Source organism: Coloeus monedula (assembly GCF_965178545.1).
Source record: "Coloeus monedula genome assembly, chromosome: 6".
NCBI classification, from domain to species: Eukaryota; Metazoa; Chordata; class Aves; order Passeriformes; family Corvidae; genus Coloeus; species Coloeus monedula.
Genome location: NC_138786.1, coordinates 27,658,898 through 27,680,307, shown reverse-complemented (window position 1 = coordinate 27,680,307; position 21,410 = coordinate 27,658,898). Strand labels below are relative to the sequence as shown.

The window sequence follows — 21,410 nt, the reverse complement described above, 5'->3', positions numbered from 1 at the left end:
AGCAAGTGATTTGAAAAATCTCATCAGAAGGAGATACACAAATGCTTTGGTACTGGACTAATAAATATTCGCCTGCTGCAAGCTCACAGATGTTTGTGATGGCAACAGAATTTGTGATACCAACTCCTTTGACTTCTGTAAGAGTGAGATGGTTGGTGTGTAGCTGCTGCTACAATTTTATTCCCCCTGCCATCCAAATAACCGACAGGGTAGTGTTCATGGGATTCTCATACTTGTCTTAGAAAAATGGTTGCTTAAGAAAGTGTATTTAACTGGTCATTTTTAGATCTTATTTTCTTATTGTTGTATGCAACAATATACATGCAGAGTAGTAGCTACTGTTCAAATACCAAGTACTCATGCATAATCTTATTAAAAATAAGAAGTTTAGAGTTGAAGTAATTGAAGTATGGGGGTTTTATTAAGTCCTATGGACTCATCTCAGCTAGTGAGTTGTTTGGGAAAAAGTTACTCTTGCTTCTGATACCAAGAAATCAAATATCAAGGGAACAATGAGCTTTGTTAATAACCTTTGAGGACAGATGAAAGAAAAGCTGTCATTTCAACTGTGGAAGACGAAAACTGGAAGGAAACTCTGCTTTCAAGAGTGCAGGTGACTGGAATGATAACGCAGGAGATAACATTATCTGGTGTTACCTCTAAGACAGTCCTTTTCTGTGCATCGGTTCATTTAACATGAGGTAACACCAGCAGTATCTGTCAAACTTTGCTGCAATATGAATCAAACCAGTAAGTCACCCTTCATAAGAGGAAACTGTTGGCAGTAACCTTTTCATCTCCTTTTCATGGATCTAAAATGGTCAAGTCTAACAACTTTCCTTTTTCTCAGTTACTGATACTCTGTTTCACCAGCCCTCTTAAGCAGAAAGCCAGTTTTTCACCTTCTTTCCTTGCCCTTGGTTAGGATAATTTGATGTTATGTGTCACCAGTAAGACTGCAATAGTTTTCTGTTAGTAAAGAAGAAAAGAAAGATGTCAGTCTGACAGCTCAGTTATACTCATAAGTCTATTTTTAAACAATAATGAAATGGGGTTTTTAAGATGTGATTATTTTCTTTTGCAAAGCATCTCTTAAGTATTTTAAAGATTTTCAATTCTCACTACTAGAGCTCCAGGAAGATGGAATATAAGCAGTTCAATGTGTGCCTGGTGTATTCCACCCACTGGTGTTTGGTGGTTGCAACACTTGGCATTGGGCCTTCAGCTTTACTCACCCAAGGTGTGGTGATGATGTGTGTTTTTGGCAGCAGATCTGGAAAATTAGGATGGCTTAGAATGAGTTGTGGAAAGGGAGTCCGTTTTCAGAAGTCAGGGCATATTTAGAAAGCTTAGGTTGCCTAAATAGTCTAACTTAGCAGCTCGAACTGACTTAAGTCAGACAAATGCTGGTGTTTGTGTTGGGATCTGGCTCCAGGCATCTAACACTGCATGAGACTAATGTTTTAGCTGGGAGAGCCCAGCTTAATGGTCTTGCCATGATGGCTTGTGAGTTTTCTCCAAAATTGACTCATTTTGTTTCTTGTTTGGGGAAGGAAAGCTTCTTTTTCCATTCTACGAAAGACCATTGATGCTGTTCACATTGCAGCCATACTTCAGAATCTTGCCTGTGATGTGATGGTGAAAGGCAGCATAAAAGGACAGGGGAAGAAATGTTTGTTTGAGTGGCTTGCCAGTTATTCATCAAAAATAACAAAGGAGACACATTCATTACTGCTGGTGATATATTTTAAGGATGGAGCTGAGGCTCATGCTCAGTGACATATCAGCTGGATTTTTCTGAGTGATTCAACATTGATGCAATTGTTCTATTTCAGATCCAGCTAGGTCAGCAGCAATTTTTTTTTTTTTTTTTGAAAACATCTGTTTGTGACCTGTCACACAAGCTCTGTTAAATGTAATGCCATGATCCTGGAAACAATTAGCTGTGAATCTTTGTAGTCTCTATTAGGGCTCAAGCATCTCTCAGGCTGACTGCAGATGAAGTTACCCCCTTAATTAGCTGGTAATATGAGGTGACTTCCTGATATTCTGAGAATTGGTTCACATTGAAATTCACTCTAGATTTCCCTGTAAAGGTCCTGGGCCATGTGTCTTGCCTAATTATTGGATAATTAGCTGACACATGCTGGTGCTGGTATTCCTCACACCTGTGTTCTGATGGGGTTAGGGCAGTGAAATAGCTGCTTGAACAGTGCCTGAAGTGTTGAATGAACCTGGAAAGGTCAGGCAACCTCAGAGTGCTCCTGCAAAGGTAAAGAGAGGTGCTGTTGGGTGCTCAGATTTACAGAACACAGGGAGGGGCAGAGATAAAGGTTTTGAGCTACTGCTTTTTTAGATGAGGATTGTATTTGAAATTCTGTTGCAACAAATCTGAAGGCAGGGTTGCATATATTAACAGATGGGCCAACACTTTAGTGACGATTTTTGAAAGGTAAAGCGCCCAATTACTTCATGTGAGTGAGTAGGAGTGAGATTTTTATCTCTCCAAAACATATCAAGGGCATGTGGAGTTGTTTTAATGCAGTTTCTCAATAGTCTTTTGAAAGCAGAAGCCCTTCTTTGTCTATGTCATAATTAGAATAGTGTCTTAAGCAAAAATGCAACCCTCCCCCCCTTCGGCTAGTGTGATCAGTCTCTTCAGTGACTGAGAGAATATTGTAGAGTTTTGAAGAATAGGTGTTTTGAAGGTGTGGTCCATAGAAACATAAAAATATAATGCCAACATACTAACGTGAACATTCTCTCTCTATATATGGGGGGGAGGGGCATATTTTTGTTTGGTTTTGGATTTGGGTGTTTTTGTTTTTTTTTTTATACCAAAGAGCTCCTTAAAATTAGTGGCAGGCCAAAAAATACCAAACCAAAGTTCAATTTTTCAGAGTCTGAAATCTGACACCTTGGGGTAGGAAAGTGACACTTTTCATCCATGGTAAACCTTGTCTGTGGAGATTATTGAGTTCAGGTCCTTTGTGTAATTAGAATTTAACTTGAACTGCTTGGTCTTGTTTGACTGGCAGGATGACGTCTTTGTAGATTTTGTAGCTTGTGGAAACATTATAAAAAAAAGAAGGAAAACAAACTGAAAGGCAATGCCCAGGGAAAATCCCCAGCTACAGATCTGACACTACGTTTGTTAAATTGCTTAATTGGTTAATACTGAGTAATTATTTTCTAATGTTACATCTGGCTATCATTTTTTAACACCTCTAGCATGTGCTTTGAATATTTACCCTTCTTGTTGTGTTCAGGCTGTGTAAATGATGACCACTCCCATTGTCATCCCAAGGGTGGTACAAGGATACTCTTCTCTTGCAATACGATGAAGTCCCCCATTAGTCACGCATTTCTGTAGTCCTGGATTATCAGAAGGTGACAGAATGGTATATAAGGTAATTGTGGGGTACTGAAAGCAGCTGTTACTCCTACCTGCAACCTTTTGCAGTTAGGTATACAATTATCTGAATGTCATGTTGGGGAAACTAGTGCTTGCAGTAGGCTAGTTTAGATCAGAATGATATATTTTCTCCACCTTGCCTTAATTAATACATAAATGCAATATCATGTGCATGTAAATGTGCACTTGAAAGTGCATGAAAAGCAGAGGAAAATTACACCTTCCTTTTTACTCTCCTTGTTATTGCTCAGAGCTTTAAAAGAGACTGTTGAGTGTTCCCTCATCAGTTACACAGTCTCTCTAATCTTCAAAAATCCAAGTATGAGTGTAAGTAGTACGTATATGATGATCTCTGCCAACTTAAAATTATTACTCTGGAAATATGATTGCTAAAAAGAGTCAGTATATGGCTCTTTAGACATTGGGTAACTTCAGACATGAATTTGCTCAATGCATGCTTTATGGTTGTCTTTGAAATTGTCCTTGACTTGTGGAAGAACTGACAAAAATCACAAAAAACTCGATATAATGCATGAGTCCCGAAGCAGTAATCTTTTTGAAATGATAATCCTGGGGACACATTTCTACCTTTAAAAGTCCAGTGGGACAAACTGCAAATTCATTATTTTTTATTTTAAGCAGGCAGTGTAGTAGACGTCAGTGAACAAGCCATCAGGTGTTCTCAGTGCTGACTTACTGTCACAGGTGTTGTGAGCATTCAGTGCTTACTTCTACCACGTATTCACTGCATGAATGAGAAACTGTTGAGATCGTTATTCTTGGCTGGGACAAAGATGCCAGGTCTTTAAAAGATACTGTGTTCCAAAGCCTTCTTGTGGGAATTGGACAGGTAGTTGTTAAGGGAGACAATGCCAGGTACAACACTTGATGATAGTCATGAGCAGGAGGGGGAGAATTATTAAGGAACATATTTTGGGTATGGCAGGGATGACATTATTTTGAGATGAGGAAAACAGTCTGAACATCAGGAAACCACTCAGAGGGTAAGATGCACTGACTCTGGAATAATTTTATAAATAGCGAAGTGCTGTCTCACGGATCTTAAAAATGTGGGAAAGAGAATGTAGTGTCAGGGAGTCTTGTATTGGCTGTGAAGCAGCTGGGATGGTATAAATGTGTATAGGTGTTGCTGGGACAACTAGGCAAAGTTGAGCTGGATAGCCTACCTTCTTTCATTTGATAGAGGAGGTTTTGCAGATGTTTTTAATGAAAACAGATTCCTACTTTAAATTTTAATACTGGAATATTTTCAGGGAAGCATTCTTCTTTCAGAAGCTGGAAAGAACTAGTTTTGTGAGAGTGCAAGTAAGTGGTTCTCAGCTTGACTGCTCCACCTGAATTTGTTCCTAAGCATTTAACACAGATATAAAGTAATAAAGTCAGAAGTTACAGGAGATATTTTGTCTTTGGGGTAGAGATTCACACGTTCAGTGGAAATATCTTTCGGTCGTTCCTTCGGGGAGTATTTCAGATGCTGTAGATTCACATTTAGGTGCCATTTCCCTTTGATTCTCAGAAGACAGTGTAAAGTGTGCCTATGGAGCGAGCAGCTAGCCATTAAATACTTCACATGGAAACCACCAGAGAGTACCACTGCATATTTTGAATAAGATCTTCTGAAGAGGCATCATGTGTATCACACAGACACCGACACAGAAGGAAGCGACTTGTATGTAAAAAGAGGATTTTACTCTAGTGACATTCCTTTCTGTGCAGAATTATTTTGATACCAGTCTCCATGGCAGAGGGGAGTGCACTTAGGTGACATCCACTGCAGTTTGCAAGGTGACTTTCTTTGCCTGCATCAGGTGAATTAAACACTGATATAAATAAGATTGATTTAAAATAATCACTTCAATTTCATGATGCAAGAGTGAGTACTTGCTGCCTCCTATCATCAGCCAGAGAGGCCAGAGAGAGTCTGGCAGAGCCAGAGTCTGATCTTGCATGCTCCAAAATCTACCAGCCTGCACATGTATGCTAGTTTAGGGCTACTCTAATACACTTTATGGGCAGTGAGTCACGGTACACTGGTGTGAAGAGCAGTCAGGGAGGGTTTTGTGTCCTGGAGTTTCTCACAGGGTGTCTGCTGGGCTCACTGTGAGAGCCACCACACGCAAAACCCGTTGAAGTAAGCTCTGAGGATGAGTGAAGTGCTGTGCTCTCTGGGCCCACGCAGGAGAGCACAAATCTCTCTCCTGCCTCACCCTTCCACTCCCAAGTATCACCTGCTGCCTATAGCTCCTCCCTTCCCTCTTGTTTGATTTAATATCAAACTGCAAGATTTCTGGACATGGATTAACTTTTTTCCTGTATATACAATGGATATCCAGGCAAAGAATATTCAGCATGTGTTGAGGTTGCTAAATGTAGCACAGAGATGCCCAAAGTAGCTTCAGGGGAGTGTGGGTGCTGCAGCCACTCAGTGGTGGCAGCACAATGGAGTCACCTTGCTGAACTGCAGGGCTTACCTCCCCGAACTGTGCTGCTATGGGAAGACTGCTACAGGTATTTGAGTTTATGGTTTGGAAAGAAGCTCCTGGCATCTCTCTCTACTACCCTGCAGCATCATGGCGGCAGTGTAGTGATACTCAGAGAGCTGTGATTTAATGAGTCAAAAGCACTTTGCTTGGGGGCTAGAGCTGCTGCATAAACACAAAACTTTTCATTACCAGTAGTATTTCAAGAGAGCAATGCCTGGGCTCAGAAAGGGGCTTCAGCATTCCCCCCAAACATCACAGTGGGTAGAAAACGAATTGCTCTTCATTCTGCTGACTCAGTTGAGGTGCTCTAATAGGCTGCAGGAAGCAGGGAGGGGACTGCCTAATGACTGGAAATAATCAGGGGGTGGGGCAGGAGAGCCTCGTCATAAAATCCCTATTTCTCCACCCCTAACCTGCATGAGGAGTTCCTGCTGGCCGTACGACTCGGTAACTTTTAACATTGGACTTACATGCAACTGGGGCTGCAATGGGATCAAATTTAAGTACAAGTGAGGTAAGCAAAAGAAGGTGATAGCAGGTGTAAAGTGGGTAAAATTGTCTGGTATTGCAGTGAAGTTGATCACAGAGGAGAACGAGTGGTTTGAGTTGTATGGACAATCCAGGGAAATGGAGTTTGCTGTTCCTCAGATCTTGGTGCAAGGATAGCTTTCCTAGTCTAGGCTTCTACAGAACCTCATGGCATGCCTGTATTTTCAAGCTACCTTTTAGGGCTAACAGTGTTGTTTATTGTGCTTCCCTCTAAACAAAAAAGGAAATAAGAAGCTGGCAGAGAGTTGTGATGGTGATTGGTAAAGCACGTGATGATGTCGTTAAAGAACACAGCTCTAAATATGTCCTTGAACGTGAGATGTTTTGACTATCAAAGTAAGCATTTAACATGTAGTTTAGTTTTCTTAACTTTGCCTTGTGTTGTTTTTCCTAGACTTTTACGAACACCTCAGCACCAGCGGTGAGAACGGTAGGTAGCAATTAGCTGGCCCTTCATTAAATGCTGTCCAGTGCTGAATGTAGATTACCAGAAAAAATTTTAGGAATTCAATGGCTCGGGGGAAAACTGTTGCAGAGTTTACTGAGCATTGTGAGCTGCGACTTCAGCTCTGTAGATGAAATATTGCCATGGCTTTCCATAAGCTCTGAATAGTCTGGCCTCTGTTGGTGTCTGATGCTTGTGCTGTCAGTGTTGCACTTTATCTGGGCTGGTTTGTATTTCACCTATATTAATTTTTTAATTCCTCCTTTCTTTTGTGTTTTGATTTCTTTGGGTGAAATACTCCCTTTTCTTATATTTTATTTCTTTTTAAGAAGAACTTTTAAATTGGTCTTTCAGTTGTTCTTAGTGCTCTGGTAGTCCTTGCAGCCTTTCTTTGCAGTGTAATGATCAGTCCTAGACCTTGCAATTCTCTGTGCAGCATGGTGTTTACAGGTAAAACTGGAATAAACGTGGTGTGTTCAGCCTCCTGACAAGCCTGATCGCATCAGCCTAGTAGGAGTGGGAGTAGTGCCCAAACTCCTCTGAAGGTGAAAAAAGAGCAAAAGGTGTTTTGTAAAGGCTGAATTGAGAATTAATTCTTTGCACAGGCCAATGAAAACTTGCTGGGCAATTAGCAGACATTTATGTTAAGAGGTATTAGCATAAAGGAAAATATATCAGATAAGCTTCTATGAGCCACTGAATGGGAACAATGGCAGTGGCAGCAGGATAGGGCTCTCTTCTGACACTTGCAGTGGGTTTGGGGCTGCCAGTATCAGTTGCAAGTCTCTGGGGATCTGGCTTTTGCCCCTCATTCAGTGATGTGGTGGTTTCCCAGCTTTGCATCCGCGTAGGGAAATCAGAGTGATACAGAGAATCTTTTAAATGGTAGTAAATTCAGTTTGCCTTGTGAAAGTTTGGTGTTTTAAATAGTATCTGATGCCTGTTTGTGCCTGAGAGTCACTTGTTTTCTCTGTTCGAAGTGAAATGCTGTGGTAAAGACTTTGCAAAATTTCTTCAAATGCTAGCTTTTAAAATGATGTTTAGGTCTCTGTGTACAGTCGTGCAGCCCTAAGAGATATGCTAGAATCATAAAAATTCTTGAGTCCTAGACTGTTTTTAGAGAATCAGTCTGGGGTTTTTTTTATCCGTAGTGCTTTTTACATTGCTAGTAGGTCCCTAGGTGTGAGACCTGTACAATTGCATGGCTTTAGATTGTTACTCTTATCTTTAGGGTATTTAGGGTGGCAGAATCGACCTGAACACAATATCTACAATTTAGAGCAGGACCAAGAGACCCTTTTTTCTGCCCTGAATCTCCAAGGTTTACAGACATAAAATTCAGGAAGGACCTGAACTTTTTTCTTCTTTTTTCCTTTTTTTTTTTTCCCCATGAAAGTTGATCTTTATGGTAAGTAAATAAGCCTAGTATACCTGAGTTGCTTTTTGTTACTCAGTGGCTCAGTTAAGGAAATGAATTTTCATTGTCAGAGTGACTTTCAGTCCAACTGATAGGATGTGTGGGATTACAATTTGAGCAGCTTTATTTGGTGAGAAAAAAATTGTGAGAATAAAAATTTGGTGAGAAAATTTGGGTGTGCCCTCATGCTGACAGTCAAAAAAGTAACACTTTTTAGATCACACAAATTACTGTACCATATCAAACTGATAAAGGCTGGTGTGATCTTGAGGAAAAAAACCATGTTGAATGGTGGGAGTACTTGACCTGGTTTCTCTTACAAGATTTGGATTCATTCTAACACATGCATTCAGCTGTGGAGCTGCAAACAGGAAGAGGGGAAAAAAAAAGCCCCACATGAAAATTGCAGTCTGAAGCCACAGAAATTTTGCATAGCTCTTGGAAAGGAACAGCCATCGAGTCAGTGCTGCTCCATTTGTTTTTATTCTGAAACAAACTCAGGGACTTCTACTGACTTAATAAGACCCAGCTATGGGGTATTTTAAATGGGTGAAATAAAAACAAAATAGCAGTACAAGGAAAAGTGTTTCTTATGCATTTGACCTTGCCTGAGGTGGTAAACATAGTAATGTAATGAAATCCTGCCTGCCTTTGAGGCTTCAAAACTCTTTGAAGTTAAAAGGTGCCACATACCTGACCCAGGTCAGAAGCAAGGCAGTGATCTGTGTTTTAAAGCCCTGCCACTCTTTCTGACAGGGTGAGTGATTTCTTTGTTGTTTTTCACAGTTTTTAAAGTAATGATGAGATTTCTATTCCTTTTTGATGAGAAAGTTAAGGGAAGAGTGCTCTTCCCCAAATAGATATGCGCTTTGATAACTGCCTTTTCTCTTGATGTAACTTGGGAATGTTGTATGAGTTTCACTCTCATCTCCTCAAGAAAAAAGTTCTTTGAAAGACTTTTAAGCTTGGAATTTTACTTAAATAGAGCAGTTTTAGAGACCAGTTATATAACTCATTCAAATGGATGAGTACTCATGTATGTGGACACTCCTACTGACTTCCCTTGGACTAGATATGTGAGGATTGCGCAAGTGTGCCACAGGACTTAATTGAATTTTTATCTGACGTAGGACAGTGTGACCAAGTCTTGCATTTGCAGCCTCATGTATTTAAGTAGTTTCAAAAGTGATTATTAAAATGCCTGGCTTGTGTTTCCGGTTTATGATGTAAGAATCATGTCTCAGATGAAATAAATATAGAAGCTGAAAGTTGAGGTGTATGTAATAACTGGCCTGGGAGGCTTCTGGCCGCAGAACTCACCTAGCCTGTGATATGGACATCATCACATTAAAGGGAAGGATGTGGAAGTCCTTGCCAATTGCTGGCAGATTATCCTGTTTAGGACAAGTTTTTCTGTGTGACTTTGAGCGAGTCGCTGAGAGCTAGACTCGGTAAAGCATTCAGGCACCTAAAAGTTAGGAGTTGTGAGGTCTGACTTCAAAGACTCTAGTATGGGAATGAACTCCACAACCCAGAGTGAAGCAATGAGGATTGATTCTGTAAGTTTGGAGAGTAAGATACGCCAGAATGGAATTATAAGAGCTGAGCAAGGAATTGCATAAATAAGTTCATCCAGGTAACAGGGACAGCTGAGAACAGAAACAATTTTCATAGCTGCTATCTCCATGTGGCACTTGGCTGCAGGGAGATGTCACTATCCACTTGAGATTCACAAAGTAAAGGTCTACATGTTTGTTTTCCAAGAGCTGAGCCAAGGTTATTCCTTTAAAATGGTGTCAAGCCCAGTAACTAATAGCATTTCCATGGCATGGGGAACTTCTGCTCAAGTCCATTCTTCTCTATTCAATGTCTGCCCCTCCCCTTCCCCTCATGAGGAAGCTGCAGACTGCAATAAGGTCTCCCCTCAGTCTCCTCCAGGCTGAACAGACCAAGTGACCTCAGCCGCTCCTCATATGGCTTCCCCTCAAGGTCCTTCACCATCTTTGTAGCCCTCCTTTGCACATTCTCTAATAGTTTAATGTCTTTCTTTTGTTGTGGCACCTAAAACTGCCCCCAGCACTCAAGGTGAGGCCCAGTGCAGAACAGATCGGGACAATCCCCTCCCTTGCCCGGCTGGCAAAGCTGTGCCTGATGCCCCCAGGGCATGGTTGGCCCTCCTGGCTGCCAGGGCACTGCTGACTCATGATCAACTTGCCATAGCACAGGACCCACAGGTCCCATTCCACAGTGCTGCTTTCCAGCCTCTCATTCCCCAGTCTGTATTAGTATCTTGTTCTTACCATCTGGTACAGATAGAAAGATTAGATAAGTTTTGGGCACAATAAAACCTGTTTCTGTTCTAAAACAGGACCAGTAAGTGCAAAGCTAAGTATCAATTTGAGCAAGTGTTGAGAGAAATGATATCTGTACATACATTGGCTTTAAAATGAAAGATGGTATATATGAAATAGAGGGGATAGTGTGTGAGAGAGAGTAAGATGTTAAACAGTTATCTGCAAGGTGAAATGGGGAAAAGGTTAATTTATAGCCTGGGGAATACGAAGATTCATTAGTATGAGCTGTGGAGGATATGAGTTATTATAGACTTAATGTCTCGGAGCCCAACGTTTCTGATATCTAGTGGAGTTGTGAGTTAATCCCCAAGATCAGCTCTGGGATGATTTTTGTAGCTTTCTGCTGGGGATCAGAGCTGAAGATCAGAGGTCCACTGGAGTCTTCATGAGAAGTATCTCATTGCTGTCAGCTGCATTTCTGGCGTCTTTGGCTATGTTTAGGAGCTTGTGCTGGTGCATGGCAGACAGCTCTATTTCACAGCTCCTGTGACAGTGTTTGGTGTCCCAGAGACAATCTGTTCCATTGCAGGAACTGTAAGAGGTGAGGACACCCACACGTGTGCTGTAGGGGTATTTATTGTGATAATAAGGGAGCAATGATAGGAAGACGTGATCTTTATCAAATCAAACTCTTGGCACCTATTGTCAGCTCAAGTGATTTTGAAGTATGTTGCTTCTACTTCAGGCCCGAAGAGAGTTCTGTGCCAAAAATTTTTACAGATTTTTGACTGCTCCACTTGATTTGATAAATTGTATTGGCTCAACCTCGAAAACCTTGTTCTATCTACGTCCTTAGAACTTCAGGGTTACAGTAGTCTGTGACTACAGACTATAATAATAATAATGTCATCTTTTTCTTCCTTTTTTCCTTTTCTGAATTTTTGTGCAGGCACCAGTATCTCCTTTCAACTTGCTCACTGTAAAAATACTAAGAGTGAGGAATGTCCGGAAGGCAGACTTGCGTGAGTACTTCTACTATTGTTGGGTGGTTCTCATAATTTTTTAAAGAAAATATTTGGGCAGTGTTACTGTTCTCAAATTGTGTAGGAATAAAAGCATGTATTGCTGTAAGCTTGCAAGGATTGTTTTTATTTTGATGCTGAAGCATTGCTGTCTCCTCTTAAAGAGATTGACTCAAGCAAGGTGATGCATTTGATGTCTTTTTTTCATATCTTACTGTATGAGATGTATTTCCTACCCTTCTGATATCAGCTGCTGATCTGAGGTCTGGTCTGTAAACAGTGAAAATCCTTGTATTTTTAGTAAGAAACCTGAGTATTTCCTGCAGAATTTCTGGATGGAAGAAAGGAGGAACTGGTAATGCAGATATAACATCAGCTGTAGCAGGAAAGCCTATGAAAACAACAGAAGTACAAGCAAAAACATTCAATTACCTCTGCAGACTTTGTACATATGCAGGAAGTGATGATAAAATCCAGTGTGTCTTGGAATTTATTTAACCTACAGAATGGAGCTGTTTAAAAGTCAGAAAAAAATTAACAGAGCACTACTCTCAGCGCTTGACAGAAGTTTAAGTGAGGGATAGTGAGGGGAAGTGAAGAAGGGCTATCTAGAATAGAGATTTCAAAAGAAAGGTGTCATAGCCAGATCACAGGAGTTAATAGTGAGAAGAGCCCAGGACAGAAGGAATCTCTGCAGTAGGAAAGTCTACTGAGTCTGGTGATATCCAGTTGAGGAAGCCCTGTAACAATTCACCTTCTCTGCCTCTGCAGACTAGTGGGCAACAGCTCGTTGAACCAGAGCGTGTGATAGCAAATTTAAAATTAATATCCTCAGAGGGAGAATGAGACTTGCAAAAGATGGAAAAAAACAGCTTGGTCGCTTTTTACATCTGACACTGACTCACCCAGGGGAGGAACCGGTTTAATTTTCCAATTCACTGAAGATCTTCCTCACAATTTCCATTCCACAGATGTGGGTCCTCAGTAACCCACTCTTCTAGGTGCACTGAGACTTGTTCAGGTGCCTTTCCAAATGCAATTACGCCACTGAATTACTTTCATGGAGAAATATGAATGATGAAACATCTGTTTAAAGAGGTTGGAAAGGCATGTAACAAAAAGGTGAAGTAAAGACAAAAGAGAATAAGAAAAGTAAAGCCTAAAGACCACCTGAATTAAAAGACATAAACAGAAAACTTCCACACTATGTTTCCCAAAATCTTGCTGAACATGGCTCAAAATAAATTCTCTTTTGGTAAGCTCAGAATTTCATGCAGCACATCATAGTTCCCAACAACATTTTAGTTAATGTAATCTATATTGTGAGATTTTAACTTGTGTGATGGATCAAGAGTAGAGGGAAAACTTACCAGAGGCTGGATTTGGTGGTTTCTGGCAGGAGGGATGTGGTTAGATCACATGGAAGTTGTGCTTAACAACAGTATTTTTGAAAGACTGATTACTATCAGGGAAAAAATCCCTGCTGCGCTTACCTGTAGTATTCTGGGTTGCTTAAGCATCTTCCACAATGTATTACTACTGTGCTTATTTCTCTTTTTCCTGTGGTTCATTAGACAAAGTGAGATCACCTTATAAGGTATAAAACTAGGAGTTTCTTTAAGTCCTATTTTTATGTACAGAAGCACACATTCTGTGAGCTTACAGTTGTATGCACAACTTTTTATTTATCAAAATCCAAATTTTAAAATGCCTAAATGGTGTTTTGCACCAGCCAAATACGTGCTCTGACTAGGCCACCAGTGCAATTGCATCCACATGAACAACTGAGTGTGCGTTTCTGTGTCCCTGTACTTCTATACTGCCTGTCTGTGTTTAATTTCCTTGTGGCTGTCCTTCTCAGGGCAGCTTCCCCACAGTCACTCCTTATCACAGAGAATCATGAGGTCTTTTTTTGCTAAACCTGTTGGCATGTCTGCCAAACCATATGGCTTTCTTACTTGGCATTCTAGTCTCAAGAGCAGATGAATATCATATCTTGATCCCCTTGAGATGCCCCAAATTCAGAACTTGGGCATCACAATAATTTATTTAAAGTGTATCTGGCAGAGAGATTTGTAAGCTTTACAGAAAGCGTATTTTCTTAACAGAAAATTTATTGTCTGAAGAAACTGATATTATTGTGAAAAAACTGTCCATTTCTTTGCCTGCAGTGGGAAGGCTACTTCATGCAGTGTTTTCTTTTTCTGAGGCATCAGAAAGGCAAACACTTCAGCTAGTTTTCCTTGCAACCTCTGTATTTTCAGCTATGGGAAAATGTCCCTTTTCAACCTGTTTCTAATGGTAAAATTATAATGCTTGCTACAATTCAGAGCTAGCATTTATTTCCTCCACCTGAGATTTCCAGTTTTACTGGTTAAATCTTGCTGTTCCCTATGTCAATTTATTTTTTTTCCATACATTTTCTCATTATTGGTTTTGATTGATTTATTGAAGTGAACCTTTCTTCTTGTTCATTGACTCTCATGTTCCTATTTACTTTACAGTGAAAAATAAAAATGCTTTAGAAGTATTTAGAAGTAGGGATACTGGTATTTCAGAACCAGATAATTTTAATAGAATTGAGTAGAGACCTGAAAATCTAGACCATGTTTTGGATCCTGACATGGACTGCAATGTGGGATCTGGGGCAAAGCATAGAATCATAGAATGCTTTGGGTTGGAAGAGACCTTAAAGTTCTGACCCCCCTGCCAGGAGCAGGGACACCTTCCACTAGATCAGGTTGATCAAAGCCCTATCCAGGGTTGGGGGATGGTCTTGAACAGTTCCAAGAAATTCAACTTTTCTCAATGTACTTATTTGCGTAATCCTTATATTGCCACTGTGGAGTAATCGGTGTGTCTCATCCTCTTTGCAAATGGAAACTGTAGCATCACCATTAACCATTTGCATTTTTATCTGCTTACATTTTGTGCCTCTGCTGAACATCTGATCAGTCACAGTCTTCTGATCAGGTGTGGCTTAGGCTTCTTTCTGGAAATGCTTTCCTTCCCACAGTCATTACCCAGATTTTGCTGATTGTGATAGCATGGTTAACTACACAATAAAGGTACAATTTGGCTGGTAGGAAAACCTAAATCTGTGATTGTTACTGAAAGACAAAGAGGAAATACATGAAGTAATTGTTCTTAATATGATGTAATAACACTGTTACACGTTTCGAGCATGACGCAGGGATTGACTATGAGCTGAATTATTTGGCTCCTCTGATTCACGAGGTTGTTGTAAGAACCAGGTGATTGGTTGAGCATTGCTAATGTGAAATAGGGAGATTGAATTACAGGTGTGAGAGAAAGGCCATCAGCGCCTGTCTCATCCTTCTGTTAAGTCTCACTCCCTGGAGTTCTCCCTCCAAACTTGAGGACTCAGAATATAGGAGAAGCTGATGTCTTCATTGGCACTCATGGCTTCCTTTCCCAGATACAAGTGGCAGCAGCACCTTTCCAGTCTGGAGATAAAATAGTAGGAAGGAATTGAACAATTAGTAATTTAATTATAGTGATGAAACTGGTTTTGTTTTCTGAACGAACTGCTGAGAAAGACACAACTTCTAAAAACTTTGTCAAATATATGAATGAATAAGGAATTGGCACTTTCTGATTTGTGATAAGGAAATCAAACTTACCAGCTTTGATGGGAGAACACCTTTTGTCAAAAAAATCTGTTGTTCTTCACTTAAGCCAGCACTTATTAAAGGCTTTCTTTAAGTTAAGACACCAAATCTGAGGAAGAAATTATAGAAGACAAGTCTCTCTATAGCCCAGATTGAAGGATGTGAGGTGTGTTGCCTGTCCCAGCCACTTGGCTAATCATGAAGATAAAGCTAAATGCAGCATGTACTGTATGTGGAGGACAGTGCCATTTCAAACCTAAAACAACATTAAAAAAAAAAGTATGTCTGACTAGGAGTGAAAAGGTGGAAATGGGCATGGCAAATGTGTGAGGATGTCTGTTTCCGCATAAGTGCTTCATTGTATTATTTACTCCTAATCCTGTGTATTTTAGGAAGAAAGCCCCAGCTGTGCTATCTTTGTCTTATTAGGGTTAAATGGGCACTGTGCAGTAATTCTCCGGATATGTTTTAACTGCACTCATCTTCTCCCATCCACAGTCACCCTTTCAGATTGTTATGTGACACTGTGGCTGCCTACTGCCTCAGCTGAGAAAGTTCGGACCAGGACCATCAGGAACAGCAAAAACCCCGTTTGGAATGAAGCTTTCTGCTACAAGATCGACCGCCGTGTCAAGGTAACAAACATCAATTGTTTTCACCATTTGGTGTCTGCAGGTCGTCATTAGATTACACAGAACCACAGTAAACCAATACATATACAGCCAGTTTCAAACACTGAAGGTGTTAAAGATTCCTCAGGAAAAAAGCCCTGTTGCTTACATCCTCATTAGTTGTTCTATTTCTGTTATTTGCTACTTAAACATCTACTATACTGCAATAAGAAGGAATTAAATGCCCTTCAGAATACAGCCTTACTATCCTATCCCCAGTTTTGACATATACAAGTGAAACCCAAGAAAAAGATCACATAAAAAGAATAGCAAAATCACTCAGTTCTACATATTGTGAAAATCCTTTAAACCATCTTTATGTATCTATGACTGTTTTATACACTTAGAACCAAAGGCTGTGAAATAAATGTAGAAGCACTTGATGCAGTTATTTATCACAAATGCATGAATGTTTTGCATGACCTGCTTGTCTTGTCTGCCTGCTTCTTTTTTGTAGATAGAGTTAACAGTAATGTGACATTTAATAATCCCAAATCTCTTTCCCTTTTCTCTTCCCCTTTCTCCTTTTCCCTCCTTCCCATAAAACTGGAGGAGCAAGGAAAGAAATCTTGGTCTTGAGATTTTCCTGCCTTATAGAGCTCTTGGATATAGTAATAACTCCATTATATTCTTAACCTCTTTGTGCAGAATGTGCTGGAGCTGAAGGTCTGTGATGAAGACACGGTCACCAGGGATGATGAACTCTGCACAGTTCTCTTTGACATAGATAAACTCACTGTAGGACGTACTGTCCGTGTCAAGTTTCAGCTGAATCCACAGGTGAGCAATGGAATTGGTGAGAACAAAAGTAAATTCTCTCCTTCCATCTCAATAGATCCTTCTACAGTGTTTCGTTATAGGAAACATCTACTTAAACTGTATTTTGCTACTGTTCTAAGAAAGACTTCAATGCTTGCTTTATACTAGCTTTTGTTGGGAACAAATATCTATGCTAAAAATCTAGGATGGAACCAGCTAGAACTAGTTATCCAGAGTCTTAATTCTGAATATTTCTGGGATGTTTGTTGGCTCTTGGTGTAAATTCTGAATTTTCAGCCCCTGTTAATTGTAATGGTATTAAAGAGGCTAATTCTTTTTGTGTTGGGAATCAAAATCTGAACAAATGTCTGTTTTAGCAGAATAGCAGTTCTTAAGCATGCAGACATGCTTATAAAGCATTTAGATTTCAAAAAACTAGTTTTAGCAACTGCTTTTTCAATATATTAAAATTCAATATCTTCAGCTGACATTATGGTTTTCTTACATTCTGGGAATTTTCCTAAGTTCTGTTCTAAATGCATATTTTAAAAATTATATGTAAGCTGTGAAGAAAAATAAGTAATCAATCTTTTCTTTTTTCTTCTCCTCTCTTCAGGCACGTGAGGAGCTGGAAGTGGAGTTCACATTGCAGAACACGTGAGTAGAGTCCTAAATTCTTAATAAAGTGTTATATTCAGTATAAAAATAGTCTGAAAAGCTGGTTCATGTATGATAGTGCTTCTTAAACCTACAGTCTCTAAAAGCAGTAGCTATATGTTATCATTGAAGTGTAGCAAAATGGAATTTTGGAATACATATTTTTAGATTTCAAATATATGAAATGTGATTTTTTTTTTTTCCCCCCCTGTTTGAATTCTGCCTCTTGGGTGCTGACTTCTTCCTGTTCTTTTTTCTCATTGAATCAATGAGATACACAAGGAAGTATGAGGACAATGACAATATTCAGGAAGTTTTGACCCTTAGGAGGAGTGCCAAGCCCAAGTGCCTTAATTACCCCCTTCTTGGGGAATCTGGTTTTTCAAATCCATGACATTATAAAACACACTTCCATAAGCTGATCTATTCAATTCATCTGGCTACACATGGGGAGCTGTGGTAGAGAAAGGAACCAAATATTCTGCATAAAGTAAGGTCCAAAGACCACTGTGGGAGTCTGAGGACTGAGGAACCAGGAAAGCTGGAGGAGCCAGCAGTAGCTTCACTTGATAGGCTTGAAAGATGTTGGTGGAGTTTTACTGTTTAGAGGATGTGTTTGTTTCAGGTAATTCATGCTGTGAGTCTGGGAAACCGCCACCTGAACTGGAAAGGGAATCTGTTGCAGGACCATGGGTATTCTAGTCTGTCTCCAAAATATGGTTCATGACTCTGAGGAAGACACTTGAAAGGATTTCTGTTGCTAGTTCAATCCATGTTATTGGACTGAATGTATCGTTAACCTTAGAGAAGGTACTGCTCTTAGATGGTACTGCTGGAACCTTCTGAAGGCATTTGGGGCACTTCAGGAGGCCTAGCAGGATAATATGTGGGTGGACACCTTGAATTCCTGACAGCAGCGGAAATAAGAACTTGCTAGTGAAAGGACAGTAGCTCAGTGTTAAGAATGGAGAAGGAAAGATATCACAGTGTTCACACACAAAACAGCTATCAGAGCCAAAAGTGTCTCCGAATCTCTTATGGAGAGTCATCAGGGTGGATTGTTTGTTGTTTACTGTGCACCAGAACTGGCAAAACGCCCAGCAGCATGAAGGCAAATGGTGCCTGTCACACCTAAGGAGTGTCACAACATCAGTAATGGCAATGGGCAAGCTCTAGTAGGCATCCCAAATATCCTTTCTAGGGTCCTCCTTCCTTTGCAGGTAACAGGATGGCTTATGGAGTTGGTACATAAAATCTTGATAATCCTATCTTTTGATGGGGGAGATCGAGGGAGGTTGCCTGGCTTGGATGTTGTGCACAAATGGGTTTGCATACGGGAACGGTGGCTGGAACTTGTCTTGGAGCATGTGTGCCATCAGCTCTGCACCAAACTCTTCGGTCTGACCTTGCAGCCAAGTGCCTTTTCCTGGAGTTGTATTCAATATAGTCAGATATGGGACAATTTTTTCAAGTGATGCCTGAGTAGGAATTCTACTGGTTGGAAGATGATGGTTGGAACTGTACCAATAAAAAGGATCCTTTGCAGTATCAAGGAAGATGTTTTAAAAAGCATGACAGTCATGGCTCAGTTGCTCCAGCAAGAAGGTGTCTGATCTACTTTTTTTCATTTGTAGTATGATTCCTGAGTGACCAATGTAATAGTTGTGGCCTGAAGAACTCCACATGCAAAGGCAGGAAGTTGCTGCATTAGAAGTGAGGGAATGTCCCTGTAAGGTCACAGTAGGACTGAGAAAATGGGCCTTCCTGTCAGAAGGCAGATAGACCTTTCTCCTACTATCCCTCATTCATACTTCTTGCATTTGTGGGGTGATCAATGCTGTTCTGCCCATCAGCTGAGTCTGGAATAATGGTCTGAGCACATATGAATTGATTAAATATTGTGATATGGGTAGGATATTGAAAGGGTGTTCTTTTCCCTCAGTTTGGAACGTGTGATGTCAGGAGTAAGTAATGAAAGGATTTGTCCATTAAAATTGTAGACAATGGATTGCATAGCTAAACTAGAGAGCCCTGGAAGGGTCTGAACAACTGAGGTGAAATAGTTGAGATGGATCACCAGAAAGCTATGGACCCAAACCAACCTCTCCATGTTGAACAAGCTCAGCAGGTTTTGGCAAGTTTTTTTTGTCATTGGTGGATAGGAGAAGTGTTGACAGAGGTTAGAGATAATTGGCAGAGGGAGAGAGCCCTCTGATAACAAGGAGTACAGCATGTGGGATAGTTTCTAGAAATCCTGTATTGTGATGGGAACAATAAGAAAGTATTTGGGGGGGGGGGTGTAATATGGCAGTTTATTTCTGAAATGAATAATTAATCCCACGAGCAATTTTCCCTGATACTATTTATCTGTAATTTTAAATTTCTTCCTCATCTTCATTCTAGATTTTACTAGTTGCAAAATTTACTGCTTTAGCTTATTCTTTCTTTCCAGCATTTCTGATGAATAATATCACACATGAAGTGTAACCCCAGGCCAAGAATGTTTCCTGGGGTGCACCTATAATAGTGGCTTTGCCACTCCTATTTTTGTTTGCCTGTAACCTCACTGCAAAGGTTGTGTTTTGTGTTATTTTTACCAAAAAGAACGTTATAAAAATTACCTCATGATACATTGGAGGGTTGTACAAAATTTTTTCCTGCGTCCATTCCCATTATATTTTATTTAAAATGAAAGAAAAGCTTCATTTTGGTAGTGGGTTTCCACAACTGCAAGATGAATCCCTCTGTAGTTTTGCCTCACCCTTACGCCACTGCTGCAGTACCAGCAAATGCTCGCCTCTGTGCTGCAGAGTGGCAAGCACTGAGGGCCAGATGTTTGATCCTAACGACACAGAGAGGAAGGCATGCTCCTTCCTCCAAGTGCCTTTTCACCAGCAACCAAGCCAAGGGATTGCAAATGCCTGCCCAGTGTTTTCTGGGCCCATAACATGAGCCCAGCTGGCGTGAGAGCTGCTGCACTTGGGCAGCAGTGACAGAAAAGGTAAGGCCGTTGTACACAGGCTGCTGATTCATGTGCTTTAGTGCTTTTCGTGTTATTTTCTGGTGATTATCAGTGGTAACCTGGGCTTTCTCCCCTGTGTCTCCACTGGCAGAGTCCAGCATCAGAACGAGCCCATCCGTGTTGCTACAGGGACGGGGTCCCGCTGGACTCGGTGGCTGCGCTCTCTCAACATCCCTCTCCCCTCTGACTTCTACTGAAGCCCACACCTGACACTGCGGGGCAACAAAGAGACTTCTGGTGAACTGCAAGGTAATTTAAGTTTCCAAGGAAAGGTCTGAGAGCCCCAGCATATTTGCTGTACCTTCTGATTTTCTTTCTGGCCGCTTTTATCTTTCAGATGTCTCAAGCCGAGGAAGTGCATCTCTAACAACTCTTAGAAGAATGAAGGACCACTCTTACAAAACCTTTCATCTCTGCTCCCTCTCCCTTTTTTTCCAAATGTGAAAGACTATGTTTAAAACAAAGCCCAATTAACACAAATAAATGTAAATAGGTGTACAAAAAGCTGTATAAAAGTTAAATATTAATTATTGAAATATGGCAAAAGCAGGATTTTTAGAAAATAAAAGTATTTTTTTTTCCTTTCTGTAGTTCTGCTGTGTTTTTTTGAGAAATACCCCTCATGTGAAGGGGATCCAGCAGACCATGCTAGCCATTTGGTTTAGACACTGCTGAGAAACCCTCAGGCTGAGTCACCATCCATTGGGGGCCAAATGTACTGTTTGTATTTCTGTGTGGAGGAGCACTGAAGGCAAAAGTTTTCAGTCAAGAAAGAACCTTTGAGGTGAATACAGCTTTCTTTACTGAAACAATACCATCCCCCATGCTTCTCTTGGGTTGTCAGAAAGCTCAGAATAGTAGCCTGCATTATTATGGAAGCTACCAAAGGAAGGGAAAGCTGGATCTGACATGAAAGAATTCAAATTTTGTATAGGTATCAAAATAGGTATCAAAAAATACAGATTCTCTGGTGAAATGGAGCACAGTTGCCTATTCTAAATGAGAACTGCAATATAAGAACCT

General features: G+C 40.4%; 1 protein-coding gene across 1 annotated transcript in view; it reads left to right on the top strand.

Moving 5' to 3' along the window:
- Window positions 1-6,406: 6,406 nt before the first annotated feature.
- Window positions 6,407-21,410, top strand: part of LOC309573940 (cytosolic phospholipase A2 epsilon-like) — a gene marked incomplete at its 5' end in the record, with an annotated part of 31,837 nt that continues 16,833 nt past the window's right edge. The window contains 6 exons of the mRNA XM_082283207.1: window positions 6,407-6,433; window positions 6,863-6,898; window positions 11,574-11,646; window positions 15,777-15,913; window positions 16,598-16,729; window positions 17,325-17,365. Of these exons, the coding sequence (XP_082139333.1) occupies window positions 6,407-6,433; window positions 6,863-6,898; window positions 11,574-11,646; window positions 15,777-15,913; window positions 16,598-16,729; window positions 17,325-17,365 (446 nt within the window). The remainder of the gene's footprint in view (window positions 6,434-6,862; window positions 6,899-11,573; window positions 11,647-15,776; window positions 15,914-16,597; window positions 16,730-17,324; window positions 17,366-21,410) is intronic.